General features: G+C 37.6%; 7 protein-coding genes, 1 long non-coding RNA gene and 1 pseudogene across 11 annotated transcripts in view; 8 read left to right on the forward strand and 1 right to left on the reverse strand.

The window, feature by feature from the left end:
- LOC109125277 lies at window positions 2,250-4,176 on the forward strand. Its single transcript, XR_002032437.1, has 2 exons — window positions 2,250-3,142; window positions 3,894-4,176. It is a non-coding gene; the product is annotated as an uncharacterized LOC109125277 (long non-coding RNA).
- Window positions 5,826-10,534, forward strand: LOC104793218 (protein MEI2-like 2). 2 transcript variants are annotated; one of them, XM_010519534.2, is made up of 13 exons: window positions 5,826-6,113; window positions 6,574-6,624; window positions 6,714-6,830; window positions 6,930-7,387; window positions 7,485-7,643; window positions 7,730-7,846; window positions 7,984-8,135; window positions 8,217-8,305; window positions 8,386-9,283; window positions 9,373-9,457; window positions 9,542-9,610; window positions 9,866-10,048; window positions 10,156-10,534. In XM_010519534.2, exons 1-13 carry the CDS (start codon window positions 6,092-6,094, stop codon window positions 10,279-10,281), a joined length of 2,526 nt encoding a protein of 841 aa, XP_010517836.1. In that variant the 5' UTR covers window positions 5,826-6,091; the 3' UTR covers window positions 10,282-10,534. The 2 variants fall into 2 exon arrangements, with proteins under 2 accessions (XP_010517836.1, XP_010517837.1); XM_010519535.2 differs by having other exon boundaries at window positions 5,841-5,926.
- Window positions 10,661-11,610, forward strand: LOC104793219 (annotated as a pseudogene).
- Window positions 12,999-14,673, forward strand: LOC109133381 (F-box/kelch-repeat protein At2g44700-like). Its single transcript, XM_019246435.1, has 2 exons — window positions 12,999-13,502; window positions 13,648-14,673. The coding sequence occupies exons 1-2, from the start codon at window positions 12,999-13,001 to the stop codon at window positions 14,671-14,673; spliced, it is 1,530 nt and encodes a 509-aa protein (XP_019101980.1).
- On the forward strand, window positions 15,784-16,878 carry LOC104699415 (F-box/kelch-repeat protein At2g44630-like). Its single transcript, XM_010414722.1, has one exon. The coding sequence runs from the start codon at window positions 15,784-15,786 to the stop codon at window positions 16,876-16,878; it is 1,095 nt and encodes a 364-aa protein (XP_010413024.1).
- Window positions 17,611-18,741, forward strand: LOC104699416 (F-box/kelch-repeat protein At2g44700-like). The gene has a single exon (XM_010414723.1). The coding sequence runs from the start codon at window positions 17,611-17,613 to the stop codon at window positions 18,739-18,741; it is 1,131 nt and encodes a 376-aa protein (XP_010413025.1).
- On the forward strand, window positions 19,581-21,887 carry LOC104793223 (ribose-phosphate pyrophosphokinase 4-like). The gene is made up of 7 exons (XM_010519543.2): window positions 19,581-19,840; window positions 20,123-20,438; window positions 20,548-20,643; window positions 20,775-20,843; window positions 20,941-21,069; window positions 21,363-21,462; window positions 21,563-21,887. The coding sequence occupies exons 1-7, from the start codon at window positions 19,662-19,664 to the stop codon at window positions 21,691-21,693; spliced, it is 1,020 nt and encodes a 339-aa protein (XP_010517845.1). The 5' UTR covers window positions 19,581-19,661; the 3' UTR covers window positions 21,694-21,887.
- LOC104793222 (pentatricopeptide repeat-containing protein At2g42920, chloroplastic) lies at window positions 21,922-25,128 on the forward strand. 3 transcript variants are annotated; one of them, XM_010519539.2, is made up of 4 exons: window positions 21,922-23,737; window positions 23,829-23,906; window positions 24,355-24,504; window positions 25,041-25,128. In XM_010519539.2, exon 1 carries the CDS (start codon window positions 22,014-22,016, stop codon window positions 23,679-23,681), a length of 1,668 nt encoding a protein of 555 aa, XP_010517841.1. In that variant the 5' UTR covers window positions 21,922-22,013; the 3' UTR covers window positions 23,682-23,737; window positions 23,829-23,906; window positions 24,355-24,504; window positions 25,041-25,128. The 3 variants fall into 3 exon arrangements, with proteins under 3 accessions (XP_010517841.1, XP_010517843.1, XP_010517844.1); XM_010519541.2 differs by having other exon boundaries at window positions 24,382-24,504; XM_010519542.2 differs by having other exon boundaries at window positions 23,840-23,906.
- Window positions 25,082-25,761, reverse strand: part of LOC104793221 (AT-hook motif nuclear-localized protein 16-like) — a 2,732-nt gene continuing 2,052 nt past the window's right edge. Inside the window, exon 3 of the mRNA XM_010519538.2 lies at window positions 25,082-25,700. Within this exon, the coding sequence (XP_010517840.1) occupies window positions 25,195-25,700 (506 nt within the window). The 3' untranslated portion in view covers window positions 25,082-25,194. The remainder of the gene's footprint in view (window positions 25,701-25,761) is intronic.

Here is a 25,761-nt window from a genome sequence, read left to right on the forward strand (position 1 = left end):
GGGGGGGGGGGGGGACAAATACTCTCTCTTTGTCACACTGAATCTCAGGGTCAATACCAAACATACTTTTAAAATGAGGTTGGTCACTGTAATTGTTGGTAAAGGACTGAAGGGAGCTCGATATTGGTCTGTGAGCGTACGTGTTTTGCAAGGACGATATAGTTAGTCCACATTCAAAACTATCAGTGTCTGTTTCCCACACAACCATGGGATGGCTTCAAGCACAGTACCACAAACTGAGGGTCCTCATGTGTCTCACGAAAACTAGTAGACATCGTGATGATGTAATCACCATCTTCATATCACAAACTAGATCATTACACAACAAGATCACCTTCTGGTGCCTCTTAAACCATTTCAAGTCTTATGCTTTTCCTCGTCTCTTTGATCAAAGTGACATGTTAAAATGTGTTGATGCTCTGGTGTTCTCTTCATGATGAGCAAAAACAAAACATCACTGCCAAAATTCAGAGTGTAAATCAACGATCAACAGCAATGTAACATGACACGCAACTTTGACAAATTTTCGGAGATAAAGCCTTAAAAGTCAAAAACTGATAAATAAATAAAAAAAAATTCATCTAAACGAGAAAACCTTAAACGGTAGCCAAATTCTACAACATAGCTCTATAAAACACACAAAAGGATCTTTTGAGACAAGAGTTTATGAGCACAACAGACATTGCTTTTAAAAGCCAAAGCCTAACATCTTTTAAACCCAACTGAAGTTCTCAAAACCAGATCAAATAAATGCCCCAAAATTAAAGCAGCAGCAACAGAGGATAAATTAGAGAAAATAACTGCACAGATCACAAAATACCCAAAATTTTAATTTCAAATTTCAATAAGAAAACCCCACAAAATAATCAAATCAAAGTTAGTCTTCAGCATACACATATATCAATCTCCTTCTGAGAAAACGTTTCGCACCTTAGCAACAAGAGAGCCACGACCTGAAAGATTAGAGATTTCGAAGACGGGAGAAGCCACGAACTGATGCTTCTTCGTCGGAGATCGATACTTTTTTCGTCGGATTTGACCAAAGAACAGTGGGGGAAGGAAGAGCTTAGTTAGTTAGGTTAAGGTCGAATCCATGGCAAAAATCCGTTTTGGGGGGGCCCATTAGAGTATTTCTGATGTAATTATTTAGTAAAGATAGGGGTATTTTAGTAAATTGCAATTTTCGGCTGAACCTGGTTCATTTGAATTGCATCTTCTAAACTCATCAGAATTGAGGAAAATTCCCGAAAAGAAACATCAAACTCATTTTTATTTGGAAGAAAACTACATGAAACTTTTAATCGTTTTCAGAAAAATACATCAATTAATTTTTTCGTATCAAATAATATCTAAAGTATAAAATGTTGGCAGATCTATATATACGATTTCAAACAAAAAATATTATTCCAATTTTACCCTTTGAAAGTTTTAATTATATTTGTTTAAAATTCAAAATAAATAATAAATTGATAAAAAAACTTTTTTTTTTCTTTCTTTTTGTTTATCTTTTTTAATAATTTTATTTTCTTCCTCTTTCTTTATCTTTTTTTTTAAATAATTTTTTTCCTCCTTGTTTATTTTTTTAAAAACCTTTTTTTCCTCCTTGTTCATCTTTTTTTATATAATTTTTTTTTCTCTTTTTTTTATCTTTTTAAAAAAACTTTTTTTTCTTCCTCCTTATTCATCTTTTTCTATAAACTTTTTTTTCTACCTCCTTGTTCATTTTTTTTAGAAAAACTTTTTTTCTTCCTCCTTGTTTATCTTTTTTTTTAAAAACTTTTTTTTTCTTCTTCCTTGTTCATCTTTCTTTTAGGAAGAAAAAAAAAGTTTTTTTAAAAATGTTTTTTTTTATCAATTTATTATTTCTTTTGAATTTTAAACAAATATAATTAAAATTTTCAAAAGGTAAAATTGGAATAATATTTTTTGTTTGAAATCGTATGTATGAATCTGCTAACATTTTATACTTTAAATATTATTTGACACGAAAAAATTAATTGATGTATTTTTCTGGAAACATTAAAAGTTCATGTAGTTTTTTTCCAAATAAAAATGAGTTGGTGTTTTTTTTTAAAATTTTACCGAATTGCAAAGTAACCCCAAAAAGAAGAGAAATCTTACTAAGAAATTGTGTCCGTGAGAGAATTAAAGGTAGAGCATCTGCGAATAAGTTTGTACGTACTACATGTTACTACCTCCAAATTAATTTGGTTTCTCATCGGCAAGTAAATAAAAAGGATCCCCAAATATTTTTATTAATTTTATTGTAGATGACTAAATTCTGTGTTCAATTAAAATCAATTGAACAACACATGCCCTAAGAAGATGTGAACTACATAGAGAAAATAAAACCAACACGATTAAACAAAACCCTCCCAGGCACTATTATCGAGAAGCGTTATTTTTTCAATTCCTCCGACGCTGGTAGAGCTTCAGCTCGCCGGCGTCGGGACCGCTCTTCCATCTCTCGAATCCTTTGCATTTTTTCTCTTTGTTTTCTCTCCTGGTCTTTGCGTGCCCCCAGCTATCCCATGTTTCTTGAATCTTTCTTTCCTCCAACTTTACCCGACGAGCCTGCTTGTGACAGAGCCCGAAGATGGACCCGGTGAACCATCTATCACTTGCCCTGCTCACGCCGTCTTGAAGCTAACAGAAAAGGAATCTCGCGAATCCAAAGTTTACCCAAAGCTTAAATCTGGAAGCTGTCCTAAACCGCCAGCTAGTTCCCCGCCCACGAGAATCGTCAATGACTAACCCCACCGGATTACAAGTCTGCAACGCTTGAGTTGGCAAGGAAGTTGACGGTGGCGGCAAAAACCCTAATCCAGCTCCAGCTGATGGTTCCCCTTAGTGGATTTAGCCCATTAACCTCCCAGTCTCGGCCCATTAGTTCATATGCTACAATTCTAATTTTGCCAAACTGGACCAATGAAAACATGAAGAGGAACGACATTATGATCCTGTCTCCATGAAGCAGTGATTACCGTACACTCTTCAATCCTTCAGCTCCGTCTCTTCCCAAACCAAAACCTCTACAAGCATCTTTTCGCAACATCAAAGGTAGATTTTATGAAAGTAGAGGTGGGAAGAAGAACGACATAAGGTTGGTTTCAAATCCAACTCCTCCCTCTTCTCAACTCAGGTATTAATTTGGGTACCCGCCTAATTTAAAACCTATATTTTTTTTGTTACAGAAAACGGGTTCCAAGCCCAATTTTAAAGATAGATCTCAGGAACCCAATGGGTTTTAACCCATCTTTAACATCCTAGATGTCGTAGATAGGAGAGTTACCTATCAATGTCAGCCAAGCAAACATATTGTTGTAGTTGAACCAACAATAACGGTAACAATAACAAACATTCCTAGTAAACCATCCAGAGCATCTAATGACTATCACACAATGACACAAGTCGATACGAAAAAAAAAAAAAAAAAATTGTGATTTCATACAAAAAATTGTGAGAGGCTGATGGAGTTGCAATTTCAATGGAACTCCGAAACAAAAAAAAAAAAATGATTTGGAGAGCTATTGTTCTAATGTTGTTTGATCTCTTCATCTCATAACTCTGATCTCTATACACTTATCACTGTCTTTGGACAACACGTGTTTGCCCGCAACGAAACCACACAGAAAAAGAGACTATACTTCAAAGTAATATCGAAATAATTAAAGAGAATCAATCACCGAAGCATACAATAGTTTACCGTATATATGATTCTATACTATACATATTATAGTTATCATACCTCAACATTGGTTTACCTGATTATTGGTTTCTTCTACTCGGCATGTTCATGGAAAAATCACGCCAGAGAGAAGAAGTAAGAAGCATTACTGAATTTTAATTCCTTGAAAGAGAGAGAATGAGATTCATCGTTTTTTGAATTTCAGGAAATTTCTCATGTGGTAGAAGATTTGGAGACCATAATTTGGGGTTGAGATGTTAGAGGAGGAGATGATGGTGTTTAAGATACATCTTGCTTCAATGCTTCGTTTCTGTTGAGAATCGTATATATATTTTAAGGGCTAGTAAGTTTGGCTTAAAATTATAATTGGTTGGGGGAGGAGACTGCATGTGTTATCTTCTATATATCTCTTAATTAGCTCATTATTTTTGCCCATTCTTACTATCAAGAAACTGAAAAGCAATAATTAAGAAAGTTCACTTTTTATATTATGAAATCACATACTATAAGAACACATAACTTAAAGCTTAAGTCACCAATTACTTATGAATATAGCTAGTCGTGGCCTCGCGAGTACAACAACAACGTAGAAGATTTCCGATACAGTATCCATTCTTGTAACCCTTCTTCAAACTACAGTCATGGAAGCATGCATGATCATCTAATAAACCTCCACATTTGAAAATGCATGGACCAGATCCGCCCACTGCACATATATACAATTCCACATTAATAATATAATTCTATACATATATTAATATTGCTTTTGAAGTGATCAAAGATAATTGGAAAGTAACCAAAAAAAAAAAAAAAATTAAAAGAAACAACATACCTGATATCGCTAAAACGTTGGAATAAGAAAACGAAATTGTAAAGATTATTACAAGAAAAAGAGTTATAGAGGAGAGATTTTGTGAAGGATTGTTTATCTACTTTTCTACTATTGTATATTTTTTTTTAGTTGGATCTATATATATATATATATATATATGATAAAGGAGAGATTTTCATTTAGTTTTATTGTCTTTCAAAATGGAGAGAATCCCAAAACTACTATAACTGAATATATCAAAAGTTAATGTTGGAAATCATATTTGATTAATGTGATTATGGATCATGCATTGACTACATATATGATTATTTTTAAATAAATTTGACTACATAATAAATGTGAGCATGTTAGAAGCACAAGTACAGATATTTAGACAGTTTTATATAAATGGATATTTAAGCAATATAATCGATTTTTAAAAAAAATGTAATCTAAAATATTAGTATTTTGTAATCTTACAGTTTAAAGCTTATTTTACCAATATTTTTAATGTTGCCAAATTTGATCAGTTTATGATTTTATAAATGTGTAAGAGAAATAATATGTTCATTCATTCCAGTGCATAAAATGTATAAACATCACTTGAGGCGAGGGGGAGACATGAGCTTTCGTCAAAATAAGTGCTGACGTAATTAGATCAAAATACTAGCGATTATTTGAACTATGTAATTAAGGCCCATATTGTAAATGTTGAGTAAGGCCCATAATATTAATTAATGATCTGATTATTTTAATCAATATAATTTTTTTATTTGTTATGAGGGGGTATTTAAGTATGATTTAATTTTAGTATTAATAAGAACCTTTTTTTTTCTTTGGTATCAGTAGGGTATTATTTAATTTCAGTATTCTTTTAATCAGTATGAATTAATTTCAGTATTAATTTATCTACTCCTTACCAAAAAAAAAAAAGATTTTATCTACTAAACAGATGTATTATTAAAGTTTATGATATATGGTTTTGGAGGAAATATTTGTTCAGTCTCTACTTTTCTTTTTATTGAATATAGATAATTTGTTATAAGTCTTGGGAAAGGTTTTTTTTTATGTATTCGATGAATAAAATTCGTGTAAGAAACATATTGACCAGAGGACATGTTGATAAATTCGTGTAAATATTAGTAACATATTAATATCAGATGTCACAATTGTATATGTTTATTAGGTTTGTGTCAACGGTTAGGCCTCTCTCTCTCTCTCTAAAAACGATTTTTAGAAATCATAGCACTCTAATTAAGTAAAATAACTTAACTTAAATTGTAATTACTTCATAAAATAAATAATTAAATATTAGCCTTTTTCCTCTCTCTCTCTCTCTCTCTCTCTCTCTCTTCTCTTTCTCAGTTTTTGTTTACTGGGGGGTTGTGTAATTTCCCGGCAACGGAAGGAGGAGGAGGAGGAAGAGTGTAAGCAATAAATTCCTCTTCTTCTACGAAAACATTTGCCCTCTCTTCTCTTCTCTTTTTTTTTTTTTTTTGCTTCTCCGATTCTTTCCCTTTCTGTTCTTGTTTTGTTCTCCGACTCTTAAAGCTTCTTCTTTTATTTTTATTTTTATTTTTTTCCTCTTGTTAATGGTTTCCTCCATCATCGCAGGTACTACTACTAACTTATTTACTCAATTTCTGCAAAATCGGTTTGATTTTTTTTGTGCGTTATGATTCATATGAAGTTTTTGTATTCCTTTATTTGTTTGATTTCTCCTCGTCATGTAGCTTGATTATGATTGTTCTGGGCTTTTTTAAAGCTTTGATTTTTTAGTTTCTTTCAACAGTTGATGTTTTGTCGCCACAAGCAACAAAAGTTTCTCTTTTTTTTGTTATTGTTGTCTATTCATCAAGTTGACCAACGTAACTGAAGAGATTTCATGGTTTTTTTTGCTTCGATTCTGTTTCTGCTTGTTTATGTCTTGGTTAGGAAAGACAACAGTAGTAGTAGCTTGTGTTATATCATAAGTTCGAGAACTCCTCATGATCTTAGGAAGTAACTGTTCTGTTTTCATGTGAATTGTCATAGGATTCACATATATAGTTGTCTCTGGTTGTTTTGTTTGCAGTTGCAGAAGGCAAAAAGATGGAGCTAGAACCCAAGGAATCACTATCTGCTGGTATCATAAGATTCTTTCTTTGTTTCCTTTTTTTTTTTTGGTTCTTTTATTATTTGATATCTAATTTATTTGGCTATTGTGAAATCTAGACATGCCATCTTTGCTGAGTAGATCATCTGAGACTTTTATTGGAGGCACTAGATATCGTTCTGCAAGTGATCTCAGCATGTTCTCAAGCTCATTGCCTACACTTTTTCATGATAAGCGTATGTCCTAGCTTCTTTTAGTGATTCAGTATGATGGAATCTTGATTTACCTGGATTCACTCCTAATATCTTTTTGTTTTCTTTTTGACAAACTTGCAGTGAATATGACTGATTCAGATAGTTGGCTCTCCTTTGATGATAACTCACCCATTCTGAACAAACTTGCCATAGGAAACTCAGAGAAAGATTCTTTGGAAGATGTTGAACCCGATTCTTTTCTCCCTGAGGATGAGAATGAGCTTCTTCCTGGCCTTATTGATGAGCTTAATTTTACCGGGTTGCCTGATGAACTTGAAGACCTCGAAGAGTGTGATGTATTTTGCACGGGAGGGGGTATGGAATTGGATCTTGAATCCCAAGATAATCATGCTGTTGATGTGTCAGGGTTGCAGATATCTGATCGCGGTGCTGCAAATGCATTTGCTCCTCGTAAACGTGCCAATACGTCTGGCAGAGTTTCAGTAGAACATCCAAACGGTGAACATCCTTCAAGGACATTATTTGTAAGAAATATCAACAGTAGTGTCGAGGATTCTGAGTTAAGCGCCCTTTTTGAGGTAACGTATACTTTTCTTGTCGAATTCTTATTAGTCTCAACTCATTTAATATCGAGGCTAGCTTGCACTTGCTGACGTGATTTCTACTTGTCACCAGCCCTTTGGGGAGATCAGAAGTTTGTACACTGCATGCAAAAGCAGGGGTTTTGTTATGATATCCTACTATGATATTCGAGCTGCTCATGCCGCAATGCGTGCACTACAGAACACACTCTTACGAAAAAGGACGCTGGACATACACTTTTCCATTCCTAAAGTATGGTCTAGGAGAACTATTCTTGCTTTGAAGTCTCAGTTTTTCTTTAGTACTTTTCTAATCATCAGGTTACTACCACATGATAGGAAAATCCGTCAGAGAAGGATATGAATCAAGGAACTCTTGTGATTTTTAATGTGGACACAACAATATCGAATGATGAGCTCCTTCAGCTGTTCGGTGCTTATGGTGAAATAAGAGAGGTAATTTATGTTTCTTAGGCCAACTTGTATTTTTAAATGTGCATATGCTATGTCTTTACGTCTAAGATAGTCTTCTCTTTGTTTGGTATTTAATGTATCAAATCATCCACTGATTGATTCTTTGTTTGTAAATGCAGATTAGAGAGACCCCGAACAGGAGATTCCACAGGTTCATTGAGTACTATGACGTTAGAGATGCAGAGACAGCCCTGAAAGCACTGAACAGAAGCGAGATAGGTGGTAAATGTATAAAGCTCGAACTTAGCCGCCCTGGAGGGGTTCGTCGACTGTGAGTTGCCTGCACTTTGTATATTTTCAAGAACTGAGTATTCTTATATACACACAGTGCACTGAAACTATATGTATGCAGCTCGGTTCCATCACAAAGTCAACAAGATTTGGACAGACACGAAAATTTCTTCAATCAAGTAGGCTCACAAGTTGCTAATTCCCCACCAGGTAATCTCATATTGATCATTTCTTTTTTTACTCCATTGGTTAGCTTGCCTTGTCGGGGATTCATTCAATCTACTTCACAGGTAACTGGCCAATTGGTAGCCCAGTGCAGGGCTCTCCTTCGCATGCCTTTCCAATGCCACATGGTCTAGGAATGGTCAGGCCAGTTAACTCAGATAATATGCCTGGACTTGCTTCAATTCTTCCTGCTCATCCCTCTAGCTTTCATGGGTTTTCACCAGTCAATAATAATGACCAAGGGCTATTGAATCATCCAAACCAAACTATCCTGAACAAGGGTTTGATGCACAACGTTTCCTATGGGCAACCCCATTCATTGCCAGAGCATATAGCAGGGGGGATTTCCAACTCCATGAGGTTTGCTGCTCCACACACCTCAGGATTTGGGACTTCATCTGATCACCGCTATCGCTGGGGAAGCCCTCCTCAGCATATGAATTATCCTGGTTACACTGGAATGTCTTCATCATCATCATTTTCTACTGAACGTCCTTTCCCTGTCAGGAGTGGTCTTCCATTTGCTGAGAGACAAGTTTCATTGCTTGGAAAATACCAGCATCATGTGGGCTCTGCTCCCTCAAGCATTCATTTTAATACCCATATGAATCGCTACCCAGGATCAACAGAGATACCCCTTGGATTTGGTGATATGGGAATCAGCAAAAACTACATCAATGCTCATAGAAAACAAGACTTTGGTGTTAGTCTACCGGGAAACTATAGCGAACGGGAATTCACTGGCTTTGGCATGTCTTCAATGCCTACAGTTCCTTTCGGTGGGAGTAGAGGGTTTCAATCAGTAAGGCCTGAATCTTCTGCTGAGCAGGGTAGGATCCATAACCAGGAGACTCACAATCAGAATCAATTCATAGATGGTGGGAGATATCATATTGACTTAGATAAAATTGGTAGTGGAGATGATATGCGGACTACATTAATCATTAAAAACATCCCAAACAAGTAAGCGTTATATTTTGATCTCAATCTAAGATCTTCTTTAAGGTATACTTTGTTATATGTTTTAACTCTCAAATGCTTTGTTTTATAAGGTATACTTACAAGATGCTGGTGGCTGAAGTTGACGAAAAGCACAAGGGAGACTATGACTTCCTGTGCTTACCTATAGACGTTAAGGTACTATACTGTAAGAGAGTGGACTCATGATGCTTTTGTTTGACCTGAGAACTTACTGACGATCTAGATTTTTCCTGGATACAGAATAAATGCAATATGGGTCACGCTTTTATCAACATGGTGTCTCCATTGCACATCGTTCCCTTCCAACAGGTTTTACCGTTTTTTTTCTTCACTATAAGCATGAGGTTGACCATATAAGAAATGTTTGTATTGTATTTATCAAAAGAGAGTAGCTACAGCTATATATAATACCAAACAGAGGAACCTAGGGTTAATGTATTTACAAAGAGATCCCTAAACTTATATACTTCTACTCTTGTACTCTAATAGACCATATGGTAATTTTCGGTTCAGTGGCTTGAGATTGTTATAGTTAACAGATACTCATAATGTGTGTTTCTGCAGACCTTCAATGGTAAAGTATGGGAGAAATTCAACAGTGGGAAAGCTGCTTCATTGGCATATGCAGAGATCCAAGGGAAGTCTGCTCTTGCTTCATACATGCAGACTCCAAGTCATATGAAGGAAGAAAAGCAATTGTTTCCAGAAGTCTCCCACCATGATGAGGGTCAAGACTCCAATGATCACGTAAGTTATTGGATACAAATCCTCTGTTTCTTGATAAATGGATGCAAAATGCAGTCTCTTTAGAGTCTAAGTCCACCAATTTGAACTTGTATTTATGGATCACACAGGAGCAACTCTTTTCAAGCATTTGGAACATAGCTGTGCCTGATTCAGATTGGTCTTACACAATGGATCTTATCGAGAATCCGAGAGAAAACGGTAACTCCAAGAACGTTGCAGAAGAGTCGTCGTAAAGCCCCACTAGCTGGAAACTCTAACCCACCATCAATGGTAAACTAAGTGTACAGATCTGGCGCAGTTATGGAAGAAACAAATGTACAGTATTAAAGCTTGTTTTTCCCACGGAACAAAGTAACCGGGTTTTAGGGATTACTTCACGCCACAAAAAAAAAAACCCGATCTAAAGACATCCCTATTAGTACATTACGATTTATTCAGAACTTGTCCTTGTCAGTAATGTGTATATATAACATCCTCTTGCGTGTACATTATCCTTTCCATGTGAAAGACATGATCAGAATTTAGTTGTCCATTACAACAGATTCGTTATATGTCTCTGCCTCAATTCGTTACCATTACAAAACCGTTACACGACTTTATCTCTATGTAGACACCTGTCCATTGTGGATCAATGGCGGATCAGACTCTTCTTCAACCTTTCCAAGCCACCAAACCCACTACCGAAAGCTCAACATCGGAATCAAAATTAAGTATTCTTCTACGGATTTTCACTGTAATTCTCGTTGGAGCAATCTCCTTGTGGGCAAACCATGAGGCTTCAAAAGGTTTCTCCATAAGTATCATCAACGATGCTAAAGATTCTCCTTCCGGTAAAAGATTCGCCCTTTTCTTCGAATCTGATGACACCGCAGTGCGGATTTTGCTTGATACGAGCTAATTTGTAGAGAGGTTTCTCTACGAGGGTGTTCCTCATCGTCTCCGGAAGCCTGTAAACCACGTGACGGTCAGATTCTGTGGAAACAGCAGTGATAAAGTCGACAAGTTTCTGGTAACTTCAGGTGCAAGTCATGGAGAGTATGTGATCAGATTAAGCTCATCGTCTTTAATGGAAAGAAGCAACGCTGTGGAATCTGCATTGCAACGTTCTATGGTTAGGATATGGCTATGGGGAGACGAGTCGGGAGCTTCGCCGGAGCTTGTCGCCGGCATGGTGGAGTATTTGGCCGTGGAGGGACGAAAACGTAGTCATTTTGGTATGTTAGGTGGTGGTCATTGGAAGGATAAGGAGTCTAAGTCTGTGTCTGTGGTTAGCTTCTTGGATTACTGTGAACGACGTAGCGAAGGGTTCATCCGACGGCTGAACCATGGGATGAGACTTAGGTGGAATGATCGGACGGTGGATCTTGCTTCGAGTGGTGCGTGTGATTCACGTAACGATGTGTTGCGTGAGCTTAAGATGGACGACAGTGGGATTGATTATTGAGAGACGAACATGATTGGTTCTCGTATTGTCGTGATGCACACATGGTTTCCACGTCATTATTTATGTGTATATAATTCAACTTCTTTAAAATTTTATCGGAAAATTGATATTTTCTTTCTCTCGAGTGAATACAAGTTTAACAGTGATGAAGTTTACATATGTTTGGTGACTTTGGTCTTGTTGATTAATCATTATTGGAGCAAAATATTGGTGAGTGGAAACTTCTGATTTTGTTAGTACTATCAAATAGACCAAGTTTTTGTCCAACAAGAGAGTTGTACTTGTAAGTTGTAAGAATAGGATTAGGGGGACATAGGGACCTATATATAATATTTTTATGAGCTAGTAATTTGCAGTGTCAGTATCAAAAGGTCATAGTCACACTAATCAAGGTTTAATTTAGTATTGCAGACTAATCAAAGGTTTTGACCTCATCAAATACATTGGATTAGATTTCTTTATGTTAAGTTCAAATATCTTTCGGTTCAAAATTATAAAATTTCTCAAATTAGTCATCTTAAGGAAAATGAAGGCAGAATTACCTAGTCAAATGTTACTCTTTCTGAATGTATGACTAATGCATATTTGGGCTATTTGAGTTGGTTCATGTCGTTCAAGAAGTTTAAATAAAACAAAAAGTAATAAAAGTTTGACCATTGAGTTACAGAGTAGCATATGTTTTCATTCTTGCTAATTTCTCACTTATTAGCAGGCCTAGCTAGCTTTGAGAACATTCCTAAAAAGGTTGAGATTATGCTTCTTTTGGCACACACATTATAGTTTCACTGCAATCAAAATTAGGTTGATGATTAAAATTTTGAGATTAGTCGTATGTTTCCTTATTGGAGTTTGATCTTGTAGTAGAGAGAGTTGTAGCAGAGTTTGATCTTTTAAGCTAAGTCTCATACTCATCTATGTCTAAGCCAACATATATAAACCGGATTTAACCGACTAAATCTGTTAGGGAGAAGAAACCGAAATTTGGTTTTTGGCTTATATATATATATATATAATTGAATTAAACCTCAATTCCTTTGAAAAGTTCACTCAGTTCAACTCTCGATTTATGATGCAAGACCATGTTAACAAATAACAATCATGCTCTTTTATAATCTCGTAGATTGTTTCCCAAAGGTCAAAAACTAAGAAAATAGAAAGGAACATTAGCGTATTTATAAAATACGACAAGTCGAGTTAATATGCCTTTAATTTAATTTGAGTTACAATTTACACTAAGGCAGAAATCTTTGTACATTCTCAAAGACTAAGGAAGTGGGAAAAAAAGAGAGAAAGATTGGGTTAATAAATTCTCTTTAAACCGGTTTTAACAGATTTAAAACTGAATCGGAGAAAAATAAACCGGTTATGGTTATTTGGCTATATAAACAGAGAAACAAAGATTGAATAAAAAATCGCAATTCATGTGAAAGATTGAAAAGATTCTCTTTATTCTCAAGTTTCTTTTTTTTTAATCTCTCTCTGGTCTTCTCTTTCAAACTAAACTCCATGACTACTACTAACGTCGCCGTTTCTAACCGCGACAAACGCCACAAACCACCGCAAGAAACCAACCAACCACCAATGTCGTCGCCGTCATCGTTTACGTCACTGCCACGCGACCTCGTTTTGAACATCTTAGTCCGCCTACCAAAACGGTTATACCCAATCCTCTGTTGCGTCTCCAAGAACTTGCGTAGTCTTGTTCTCTCGGATGAGATTCAAGAAACTCGATCTTCCCTCGGAAAAGATTCTCTTTATGTCTGCGTCAAGGACGGAACTATAGATGAAGAAAATATTTTTACCTATACGTATCACTGCCACTGGTTCAATCTCCGCAGGGTTGAGAAAAGTAACACTGAGAATGTCTTCGTCTCCGTCGATTTCTCTTTCCTTCCGGAGCATTGTCGTCGCTCTACTTCCGTCGTCGCCTATGGTCCTGAGATGTTCTTCATTCCCGGAACTAATCATTACTCAACAAGCTTTAGGATCTTTGACACCCAATCTGGAAATGTTCGTCAAGGACCTAGTTTGCTAGCCTATCGAACGTACAATTGCGTAGCACTAGTCGGGGGTAAGATCTATGTGATCGGAGGATGCATAGAAGGCGATCCTATAGCGGAAAGCTTTAATCTAAAGACGGAAGCTTGGGAACCAGCTCTGTGTCCCCATGACGAAGAGAGTCGCATATGGATCNCCAATCCTCTGTTGCGTCTCCAAGAACTTGCGTAGTCTTGTTCTCTCGGATGAGATTCAAGAAACTCGATCTTCCCTCGGAAAAGATTCTCTTTATGTCTGCGTCAAGGACGGAACTATAGATGAAGAAAATATTTTTACCTATACGTATCACTGCCACTGGTTCAATCTCCGCAGGGTTGAGAAAAGTAACACTGAGAATGTCTTCGTCTCCGTCGATTTCTCTTTCCTTCCGGAGCATTGTCGTCGCTCTACTTCCGTCGTCGCCTATGGTCCTGAGATGTTCTTCATTCCCGGAACTAATCATTACTCAACAAGCTTTAGGATCTTTGACACCCAATCTGGAAATGTTCGTCAAGGACCTAGTTTGCTAGCCTATCGAACGTACAATTGCGTAGCACTAGTCGGGGGTAAGATCTATGTGATCGGAGGATGCATAGAAGGCGATCCTATAGCGGAAAGCTTTAATCTAAAGACGGAAGCTTGGGAACCAGCTCTGTGTCCCCATGACGAAGAGAGTCGCATATGGATCCATGGGATAGGTGCTCCACTAGACAGAAAGGTTTGTGCTGTAAGCTTAGTCCAAGGCCTGACATGTTACGATACTAGAGATGGTTCTTGTGAGTCATCTGAGTTGCCTTTTGGAATATGGTGGAAGTCAGGAGTTTGCGTTATAGACAATGTGCTCTACGTTTACTTCTCTAGTTACGGTTTAATGTGGTATGACACTGAACTGAGGCTATGGAGAGTGGTTTATGATTTGGATCTTGGCAAACCTCAAGGCGTTGCAATGGCTGAATACTATGGGAAGTTGGCGTTTCTATGGGAGAAACCAAGTCTTCTTTTTCGTGGAAGCAAAGAGATTTGGTGTAGAATGATTGGCTTGGCTAGGAGTGAAGAAGGATTCAATGGAGCTGCAGAACCGTCTCAACTTCTCCGGATTGTTCCTCGCACCTTTAGTTTTCACCATTGTCTGTCGGTTGGTTGAACTCGAGATCTATTGTTGACAATAAATGTTTAGTACTCTCTTTGGTGTAGAATGATTGTTTTGGATAGGAGTGAAGTAAGGATTCATTAGACTGTAGAACCATCTCAACTTCTCGGTGTTGTTCCTCGAGTCGAGGCTTAATAGATTGCAGCATTATTGTCTTTCTCTTTAGGTTGATACTTGATTGTAAATGATGATATTTTCGTTACTCATTTGATTAAGTTTCAATACAGTTTGCATGTAGTCTCCAGGATTATGAATGTGCTGCTGCACTTAGCAAGTTTTGTGTGATTGTATTTTCACTCGTCAGGTACATAGGAGTTGCTGCTGTTTCTCTTGTCTCTGTCTACTAAACCGAATCTACAGAGCAAGTTTATATTTCATTAAAGATTCTTCTTCAGTCTATGATGCAAGACCATGTTAACAGTCATATATATGCTCTTTTATAGTCTCATAGATTAATTGTTTCCTTAGGGTCAAGAACTAAGAAAATAGATAGGAGCAATAATATATTTATAAAGAGTGCAGGTAAAAAATACGACAAGTAAACGAACCATCGAGTTAATGCTTTTTGAGTTACAATTTACACTTACGGCAAAACCTTTGTATCTCAACAAAGACTTAGGAAACAAAAAGAGAGAAAGATTGGGTTAATTCTGCCATGTATTTTGGCTGCTTACTCAAAAATCTAAATTTCTCACTGGCTTTGGTATCTTTAAAATATTTTTAGTGTGTTTCTTCTATGAAAGACTTTTTGGGATCAAATGTGCACATTTAGTATGAATAGTTACTGTATACAAGTTCTTACTGAAAACAGAGTCATTGTATACAAGTTCTTACTGAAAACAGAGTTATTGTATACAAGTTCTTAGTTCTTACTGAAAACAGAGTTATAAAAGCTAAGTCGAATACCAAAAAAGTTATAAACCGGTTGTAACAGATTAAAACTGAATCGGAGAAAAATAAACCGGTTATGGTTTTTTTGGCTATACATAAACGGAAACACAAATTGAAAGATTAACAAGATTCTCTTTTATGATCTCTAGTCTTCTCAAGTTCTTTTTTTTTTGTTTAATCTCTCTTTAGTCTTCTCTTTCGAACTAAAACTCCATGACTAACCTCGTCGTTTCTAACGACGATGAACCACCGCAAGAAACCAACCAACCGCCGATGTCATCGCCGTCATCGTTTTCTTCACTGCCACGCGACCTCGTTTTGAACGTCTTAGCCTGCGTACCAAAACGGTTATACCCAATCCTCTGTTGCGTCTCCAAGAACTTGCGTAGTCTTGTTCGCTCGGCTGATATATACAAGACTCGATCTTCCCTCGGAAAAGATTCTGTTTATATCTGCTTTATATCTACTCAGACCTATCACTGGTTCAGTCTCCGCAGGATTGGGAAAGATACAACTGAAAATGTCTTCGCCTCCGTCGATTTCTCTTTCCTTCCTGAGCATTGTCGTTGCTCTTCTTCCGTCTTTGCCGTTGGTCCTGAGATTTTCTTTATTCCAGGAACTAGTAATGCCTCATCAAGCTTTAGGACCTTTAACACCCAATCTGGAAAGGTTCGTCAAGGACCTAGTTTGTTAGTGAACCGAACGTACAGTTGTGTAGGACTGGTTGGAGGTAAGATCTATGTGATCGGTGGAAGCAGAGGAGACGGTGTTTCAGCGGAAGTATTTGACTTAAAGACTCAAACTTGGGAAGAAGCGCTAATCCCTGAGAGACAAGGGCGTTTCACATGGATCACTCCGGCAAAGGTTTCAGTAGACAGGAAGGTTTGTGCTTTAAGCTTTCATCATGGCATGACTGCTTATGATCCTAGAGATGGTTCTTGCGAGACGTTTGAGTTGCCTAATGACAATTGGTGTAAGACAGGAGTTTGTGTTATAGAGAATGTGCTCTACGTTTACTTCTCTAGATTTGGGTTAATGTGGTATGACACTCAACTGATGCTATGGAGGGTAGTTTATGATTTGGATCTTGGCAAACCTCAAGGCGTTGCAATGGCTGAATACTATGGGAAGTTGGCGTTTCTATGGGAGATGCCAAGTCTTCTTTTTCGTGGAAGCAAAGAGATTTGGTGTAGAATGATTGGTTTGGATAGGAGTGAAGAAGGATTCAATGGAGCTGCAGAACTGTCTCAACTTCTCCGGATTGTTCCTCACAGCTATAGTCTTTACCACTGTCTGTCTCTTGGTTAAACTCGACATCTATTGTGGACGATAAGTGTGTAGTACTTTCTTTGGTATACAATATGATTGTTTTGGATAGGACTATAGGAGTGAAGTAAAGGTATGATTTGACTGTAGAACCATCTCAACTTCTCGGTATTGTTCCTCGCGACTATAGATTGCTGCATTGTCTCTCTTTCGGGTCAATCATGATAGATATAATGTTGATACTTGATGGTGAAGGATGATGTTTCCGTTAGTCATTTAAAAAATACATATATCAATACAGTTTGTGTCTACAGAATTATGAATGTGCTATGCTGCTTAGCAAGTTTTGTGTGACTGTATCTCACTCAGTTACATAGGCGTTGCTGTGTTTCTCTTGTCCCTTTCTACTAAACCGATTCAAATGGAAAACCGAAACTGTGTATCTACTAAACCGAATAATACTCTGTTTTTTGGTTTCCTACATTTTAAATTAAAGACTCTTTTTTCCAATGTCAAAGATGAAGCTCTTTGATAACCTCTAAGATTGTTTCTTTTGAGGGTTCAAGAACTAAGAAAGACGTAACACTAATTAGACCTAGTATCTAGGTAGATGAACTTAATATTTAACCGATTAAAAACTGAATCATAGAAAGAAAAAAACCGGTTTGTGGTTTTTGGCTATATAAACAGAAACCAAATTGAATAAAAATCTCAATTCCTCTGAAAGATTCTCATTCTCCAAGTCTTGTTCCCCTTCAAACTATAAGCGCCATGATGTCTCACCTCGCCGCTTCTAACGCTGACGAACCACCGCGAAAAACCAACCATCCACCGTCGTCTTCATTGTCTTCGCCGTCATTGTTTTCACTGCCATTGGACATCGTTTTGAACGTCTTAGCCCGCGTACCAAAACGGTATTACCCAATCCTCTGTTGCGTCTCCAAGAACTTGAGAAGTCTTTTTCGCTCGCCTGAGATTCAAGAGAATCGATCTTTACTCGGAAAGGATTCTGTTTATATCTGCTTCATGGACGGAACCTATCGTTTCATATACGACAACTGGTACGCAGCGTACGCTCTTCGCAGGACTGAGAACAGTACGACTGAGAATCTCTTCGACTCGATAGACGACTTCTCGTATCCTCCCGAGCCTTTTCTTTCTTCTCACATGATCGCCGTTGGTCCAGAGATCTTCTTGAATCCCGGATGCGACACTCCTTCATCAAGCTTATGGATTCGTGACACCCGATCTGAAGAGTTGCGTCAAGGACCTCGTTTGTTAGTGACGCGACGGTACAACTCCGTGGGACTAGTTGGAGGTAAGATCTATGTGATCGGAGGATGTAGAGACGGCGATATTCCAGCGGAAAGATTTGACCTAAAGACGCAAACTTGGGAAGCAGCTCCGACTCCCGATGAAAAAGAAAGTTGCATATGGAAATATGGGGTAAATGTTACACTAGACAGAAAGGTTTATGCTCTATGTAATCGTGAAGTGACTACGTATGATACTAGAGATGGTTCTTGTCAGAGATCTGAAATGCTTAATGATGAGTGGCTGGCCACAGGAAAGTGCGTGATTGACAATGTGCTTTACGTTTACTTCTCTAGATTCAGGTTAATGTGGTATGACTCTAAACTGATGCTATGTAGAGTGGTTTATGGTTTGGATCTTGGCAAACCTCAAGGCGTTGCAATGGCTGAATACTATGGGAAGTTGGCGTTTATATGGGAAGAAGAAAAACGAAGTACTGTTAGTAGTGAGGAAAGCAAAGGGATTTGGTGTAGAATGATTGTTTTGCTTAGGAGTGACGTAGGAATCCATGGGACTTCAGAACCTTCTCAACTTCTCGGGACTGTCCCTCATGGTTATGAAATGTGTCATTGTCTGTCTCTTTCGGGTTAGACATTGTTGATGGCGAACATCTAGTACTACGTACTTTCTTTGGTCTTGGGTAGGAGCCAAGAAGGGTTCATGTAATGTAACGGCAGAACCTTGTCAACTTACTTAGGCTATATAGATTTCAGTACCTGTCTCTTTCATAAAACTGATGAATATTTGAATGTAGTTGATGATGAGATCAATACACAGGTTTCTTTACATATTTGAAGGAAAGTATTCAATATTGGAAAGATTGGCAACATAAATGAAATTTTAGTACCAGTAAAGTATACTTTTCCTTTTATTTTATTTTTTTAAAAGAAAACAAAATCGTCAAATAAGATTTTGGGGTACAGAAATAAAGTGTAAGGAATCAAACTGAAGTTACTCTTTTTGTTACGTTCAAATCTCTTTCGGTTCAAACTTATAAAATTTATCAAATTAGTCATCTATGAAGGAAAATTAAGGCAGAATTACCTAGTCAAATGTTGTTACTCTTTCTGAATGTATGACTAATGCTTATTTGACAACCAAAAAAAAAAAGACTAATGCATATTTGGGCTAATTGAGTTGGTTCATGCCGTTCAAGAAGTTTTTTTAAAAAGTAATAAAAGTTTGACTTGTGAAAAAGAAAAAAATATTTAATATTATTGGAAATAAAGGCAACATAAATGAAAAAAAAATGAACTTTTAATGTCAGTAAAGTATAGTTTTCCTTTTATTTTAAAAAAATATTAAAAAACAAAATCATCAAATAAATTTTTGGGGTGCAGAAATAAAAGTGTAAAAGGAATCAAATATTGTCAGCCGAAAATAAATTAAAAACGTGGGCTTTTGGGAGAAAAGATATTAAAAAAAAAAAAAAAACACTTTAAACCCTCTTTTGTTTGGGTGTATCCGATTCCGTAGCAAACACATCCGAACTCTTGCACGGCGGTTCAGTAATGTCTGAGAACGCAGCCAACAACAAGAGCATCATGGAGACCAAGATTTGTAAAGACGCCATCGTCTCTGAATTACAGAAGAAGAAAGTTCATCTCTTTTACTGCTTAGAGTGCGAAGAGCTTGCTCGCAATATCGCCTCTGAATCTGACCATATCACTCTTCAATCCATCAACTGGAGGTGATCTTTCTTCCCCCTCCCTCATTTTCTCCGTTCTCTTGTTTGAGTTTCTGAATGATATATCTTTGGTTGGGTTTATGTGAGTTTAACTTCAGTAAAAATCGTATCTTTATTCTGAAATTTGGATTCAACTCTGCTCAAAATATTCCCTTTTTTTGTTGTTCTGCTCCAGATTCTGTGTTTTGCTTTGATATTTGTGGCTTATATGTATTGGATTGGATTGTGTTTGGTCATTTTTAGAATGTGAATTGATTTGGTCATTTGCTATATATATGCTTTCAGGAGTTTTGCTGATGGATTCCCCAATTTGTTTATCAACAACGCACATGGCATCCGAGGACAGCACGTTGCCTTCCTTGCTTCATTCAGTTCTCCTGCGGTTATCTTTGAGCAGATCTCTGTTATTTACTTGCTCCCTCGCTTGTTTGTCGCTTCCTTCACTTTGGTGTTGCCTTTCTTCCCCACTGGCTCTTTTGAGAGAATGGAAGAGGAAGGAGAGGTAGCAACTGCTGTTACCATGGCAAGGATTGTCTCTAATATCCCCATTTCACGTGGAGGTCCGACTAGTGTTATCATCTATGACATCCACGCTCTGCAGGTTTTGTTTATTTACTTCTGATATATCTCCAGGTTTTGCTACATTTATTTGTGGAATTCAGGTTTATCACTCTCTCTCTCTCTCTATGTATATGATTAATGTTTTGCAGGAAAGGTTTTACTTTGCTGACCAGGTTCTTCCTTTGTTTGAGACTGGTATCCCGTTGTTGACTAAACGCCTTCAGCAGCTTCCCGAAACTGAGAAAGTTAGTTCATGAAATCTTTGTTAGTTTTATCCAGTTTATAAGGGGCAAAACTGTTACTGAGATTGTGTCCCTGTGACTCTTCTTTGTGTTTATATTCTCCTTCAGCTAAAGTTGATTCCTTTGGTTTGCAGGTCATTGTTGCATTTCCAGATGATGGAGCCTGGAAGCGTTTCCACAAGCTTTTGGATCAGTATCCCACGGTTAGTAGCTATCTACACTAATATCTCATAAAGCTTCAAGTGAACATCTTTGTGACCCTCACAATATCTAATGGAATTTAATCTTGAATCATAATAGGTTGTGTGTACAAAGGTTCGTGAAGGCGATAAGAGAATAGTCAGGCTGAAGGAAGGTAACCCCGCTGGTTGTCACGTTGTTATTGTGGATGATCTTGTGCAGTCTGGGGGTACACTCATCGAATGCCAGGTATTGGATCCCTCATGAACAATCTCCCTGCATTTTGCATCTACCTATAGCAATCTTCAATGACTTCTTAATCACAAGTGTTGAGTTAATACTAAGGAGAGGCTCTACGTCAAACTTAATTAAGTCTTTCATGCTAATTGTGTTAACATTCCAAGTTCAGACTAGTTTTTATCGAAAATCTTTGTAGTTTCTTAATTCTGCAGATGATGTTTTATGAGAATCTAGTCTGAAGTTGTCAAGAGAATGGCGGTTTCATTCGTCTTAACTGTTTCACTTTCTTTTTTGTCACACAGAAAGTATTGGCAGCTCATGGAGCCACGAAGGTGAGTGCTTATGTAACTCACGGTGTCTTCCCAAAGAGCTCGTGGGAGCGTTTCACCCACAAGAACAATGGTAAGTATATGTGTAAGAGTAACTTACTTTGTTCATTGTTCTATTTACATTTTGTTGCATCTTTAAAACTGAAGTCTGCATTATTGTTTCTTCGAATTAGGATTGGAAGAAGCGTTTGCTTACTTCTGGATCACAGATTCATGTCCACAGACGGTCAAGGCCATAGGAAACAAAGCTCCATTCGAAGTCTTGAGCCTCGCAGGATCCATTGCTGATGCTCTGCAGATATGAAGCAATAGAGAGATAAAGCCTGGTTCTTTTGCTCGTTTTGGTGATTTTGCCTTGTTCTTGTACTCTTAAAAGAGATTTGCTCCTATCCTAGCTGATCAGTTTATGAAATAATCATATAACTTTTGCTGAAATACTAGACACATTGTTGAAACTTCGTACTCTCTTCTTGTTGATTGAATCGTCAAGTTCATAAACTACAAAAACCCAAACACGTGTGGTTCTGTTGTTCAATATTCCCACACGTGTGTAATCTCCCGCAAAAGGATAAGTTTTTGTTTTTCCCATAAATGTCTCACCTTTAAACTTCCGGCGGGTGAAAAATGTCTCCGACGATCTTATGCTACTCAGGTGTGACAGTGCCGGCGATTCCGTCACCGGCTTCTTATATCCGATTGATAGACACACAGTGCAGTACGATGAGAGAACTCAAGCAAGTTCACGCCAATCTCATCAAAACCGGTTTAATCTCAGATACTGTTGCCGCGAGCCGTGTCCTCGCCTTCTGCTGCGCGTCTCCGTCAGATATGAATTACGCTTATTTGGTATTCACAAGGATCAATCGCAAGAACCCATTTGTGTGGAACACTATAATCCGTGGTTTCTCACGGAGCTCGTTTCCAGAGATGGCGGTTTCTATTTTCATCGATATGTTGTGTTCTTCTCCGTCTGTGAAGCCGCAGAGATTGACTTATCCTTCGGTGTTCAAAGCTTATGGTTTAATTGGGCAAGCTCGTGATGGGAGGCAATTGCATGGGAGGGTTATTAAAGAGGGACTTGAAGACGACTCATTCATACGGAATACGATGTTGCATATGTACGTGACTTGTGGGTGTGTTGTTGAAGCTTGGAGAATCTTTGTGAGGATGACTGGTTTTGATGTTGTTGCTTGGAATTCGATGATGATGGGTCTTGCTAAATGTGGATTGATTGATCAGGCCCAGAAGCTGTTCGATGAAATGCCGCAGAGGAATGAAGTTTCTTGGAACTCTATGATTAGTGGGTTTGTGAGGAATGGTGAATTTAAGGATGCGTTTGAGATGTTTCGTGAGATGCAGGAGAGAGATGTGAAACCTGATGGGTTTACAATGGTGAGTCTGTTGAATGCTTGTGCATACCTTGGAGCAAACGAGCAAGGGAGATGGATACATGAATATATAGTTAGGAATAGATTTGAATTGAATAGTATAGTTATTACAGCACTCATAGATATGTACTGCAAGTGCGGGTGTATTGAGGAAGGTCTAAAGGTGTTTGAGTGTGTTCCTAAGAAGCAATTATCGTGTTGGAATTCGATGATTCTTGGTCTAGCTAATAATGGATGCGAGGAAAGGGCTATGGATTTGTTCTTGGAGTTAGAGCGTTTTGGCTTGGAACCAGATTCAGTCAGCTTCATTAGTGTTTTAACAGCTTGTGCTTACTCTGGGGAAGTGCATAAAGCTGGGGAATTTTTCAGATTAATGAGAGATAAATATATGATTGAGCCATCAGTAAAACACTACAGTTGCATGGTTAATGTGCTGGGTGGAGCGGGGCACCTTGATGAAGCAGAATCATTGATAAAGAAGATGCCGGTGGAAGAAGATGCTATTATATGGAGTTCTCTGCTTGCAGCTTGCAGGAAAAACGGTAATGTTGAGATGGCTAAACGCGCAGCAAAATGTTTGAAGAAGCTGGATCCAGATGAAACTTGTGGTTATGTGCTCATGTCTAACGCTTATGCTTCTTACGGCTTGTTCGAAGAGGCAGTTGAGCAGAGGCTTTTGATGAAGGCAAGACAAATGGAGAAAGAAGTTGGCTGCAGTTCGATTGAAGTGGATTTTGAAGTTCATGAGTTTGTTTCTTGTGGGAAAAAACATCCTAAATCTACAGAGATTTACAGCTTACTCGGTATTATAAACTGGGATGTCTCTGCAATAAAATCAGGTTTGCTACTGCTCAGTTCGCTGAATTGTTTGATGCTACAACTAGGATCGGTTACACTTATCTAAGTGAGAAATAAGCAATTTCATAGTTCTGGTCTTCTGGGGATGTAGCCAAAGATAAGGTATTATACCTTTCTTATATTGTTAATTATACATAGTTCATATACAAAAGATACAGTCTCTTAAAACCACACCTGATAGTATATTCTATAGGTTTCGTCCAGGTCAAGCTATCTGAGCAGCAATATAAGCCATGTATGTGAATAGAAGACCCAACAAGAAGCTTCCTAGGTGAGCAATTAGCACCATTTTCTCTAGCCCATTTTAGGTTCAAATCACTCTTGTAAAGTAGGCATATGGATTGTCCTCGCACCAGAGTGAGTGTGATGGTATGATGCTTGTGTTCTGATGTGCAGCAAGTCTACTAGTCGCTTCTGCTGTTTTTGCTACTGAAATAAGCACTATGAGGGTTATTGAAATCTTGTCTTCATTTTCTGAGAAATTCTTGCTTTTTGGTATAATAAGTTAATGGAGAAACTGGTGATGAAAATATTTTGATGATGTTGCTGGTCGCTGTCAATCTTGTACATTTGCATGTGTTTATATCATTGGTTGTAGACGTAGTAAGGCCTATGCATGTGTTGCACTAACAATGGAAATTTATGTCAAGCATAGTTCTGTGTCTTTATTTCGAATTAAAGCCATGGCATGTTTTGCAGTTCACACTGACCATGTATAGTGCCTATGTTGTGTGAGATCAATACAGGGAAGTGTCCAAAAGGGAATCTTTCAATAGAAAACTTGGTAGAGAATGTTGATTTGGATATGCACAAGTTATTGTTCTAAATCCAGAACAATCTTTTGGAACTCCGTCTACATGTTCTTCAAGGTTAGTTTATCATTCGGGTTTTCTATGTGTTTATGGTTTATCTACTAAGTTTTCCATATGGAAGATAAGCTTCAGCTTCACCAAATATGTTCTTCTACCTACAGAATTATTGATTTTAATTCAAGGTAGTTATATATTGGAAATAGGCTATGATTTTCAAGGTAATAGACGTAATAATGTTTTTGGCATTGTTCATGAAAGTATCTAATCATAAACATGAGAAACCTCATTTATTTCCTAACTCCCCAGATATTTGAAACCCCAAGAGTCTGAATCTTATTAGCGAAAGCCTCATAAATCCTCTAGAGATTTTAGAAATTAGATAACATGTTGAGTAAAATCAGTAGTTGGTTGCAAGCTTAGTGTCCTAAATGATTGCTAGAACGGTGCAACTGCAATTGCTATGTCTTGTTATTACTGGATTTGGATCAAGGATAAAAATATTGTAATATTTGCGTATTAAATTAGAGGATTCTGCTTAAGATTCTTAAACAATTACTTGTGTGTTTTTCAGTTTCTTCTTTTTACTGTTGCAGGTACAAACTACAGAGGAAGATAAAGCTTCAGTTTTAACCAAACTTATGGTTCTCTCTACCTACAGAAACATCGATCTTTGATTCCAAGGTAAAGTAGATAATAAGACTATGGCACTCTGATATTATGATGAAACGTGGAGATTAGAGAGCTGTATCAAGGTTTCGACATAGCACGTTGTGCAGGCCCCCAAGAGTAAATATCAGAACCGGAGTTTCCATTAGTGAGCAGATTTTGAGGCAGTCCATGAATGTCGTCTAAAGGACGGGATCTTCCATTCTGGTAGTACTGCTGGTTTTGCATAGAAGCAGCTTCATCATCGTCCATAGGAAGACGATCAAAAACAGCATTCATGAAAGATGCAGCCATGATAACAACAGGACCAGACGCGATTAGCCCACCAACCACTCCTCCACCAACAACCTGTCCTTGAGGTCCGGCTAAGTAAATGGTCAGACCAGTTATTCCAAGTGGTGCTGGTGGAGGCAAGATTGATCCAAGCAATGAGAGGATCTCGTAACGTCCGTGTAATGTCACAATTGCTCCTGATGAAGCTGGTTGCCTTAATGTCACATTGGTGACACAACCATTGGCACTGAGTATGCTGAGACCTCTCTGTTTCCTTCTTGCGAAATCCGATAAAGTCTCACAGATGTCACAACCTGAGCTGATCTCGACGGCATTAGCTCTGAGGGAATTTGGACTGTCGTGAGTCACAATGAT

Source organism: Camelina sativa, chromosome 6, assembly GCF_000633955.1.
Source record: "Camelina sativa cultivar DH55 chromosome 6, Cs, whole genome shotgun sequence".
Classification (NCBI taxonomy): Eukaryota; Viridiplantae; Streptophyta; class Magnoliopsida; order Brassicales; family Brassicaceae; genus Camelina; species Camelina sativa.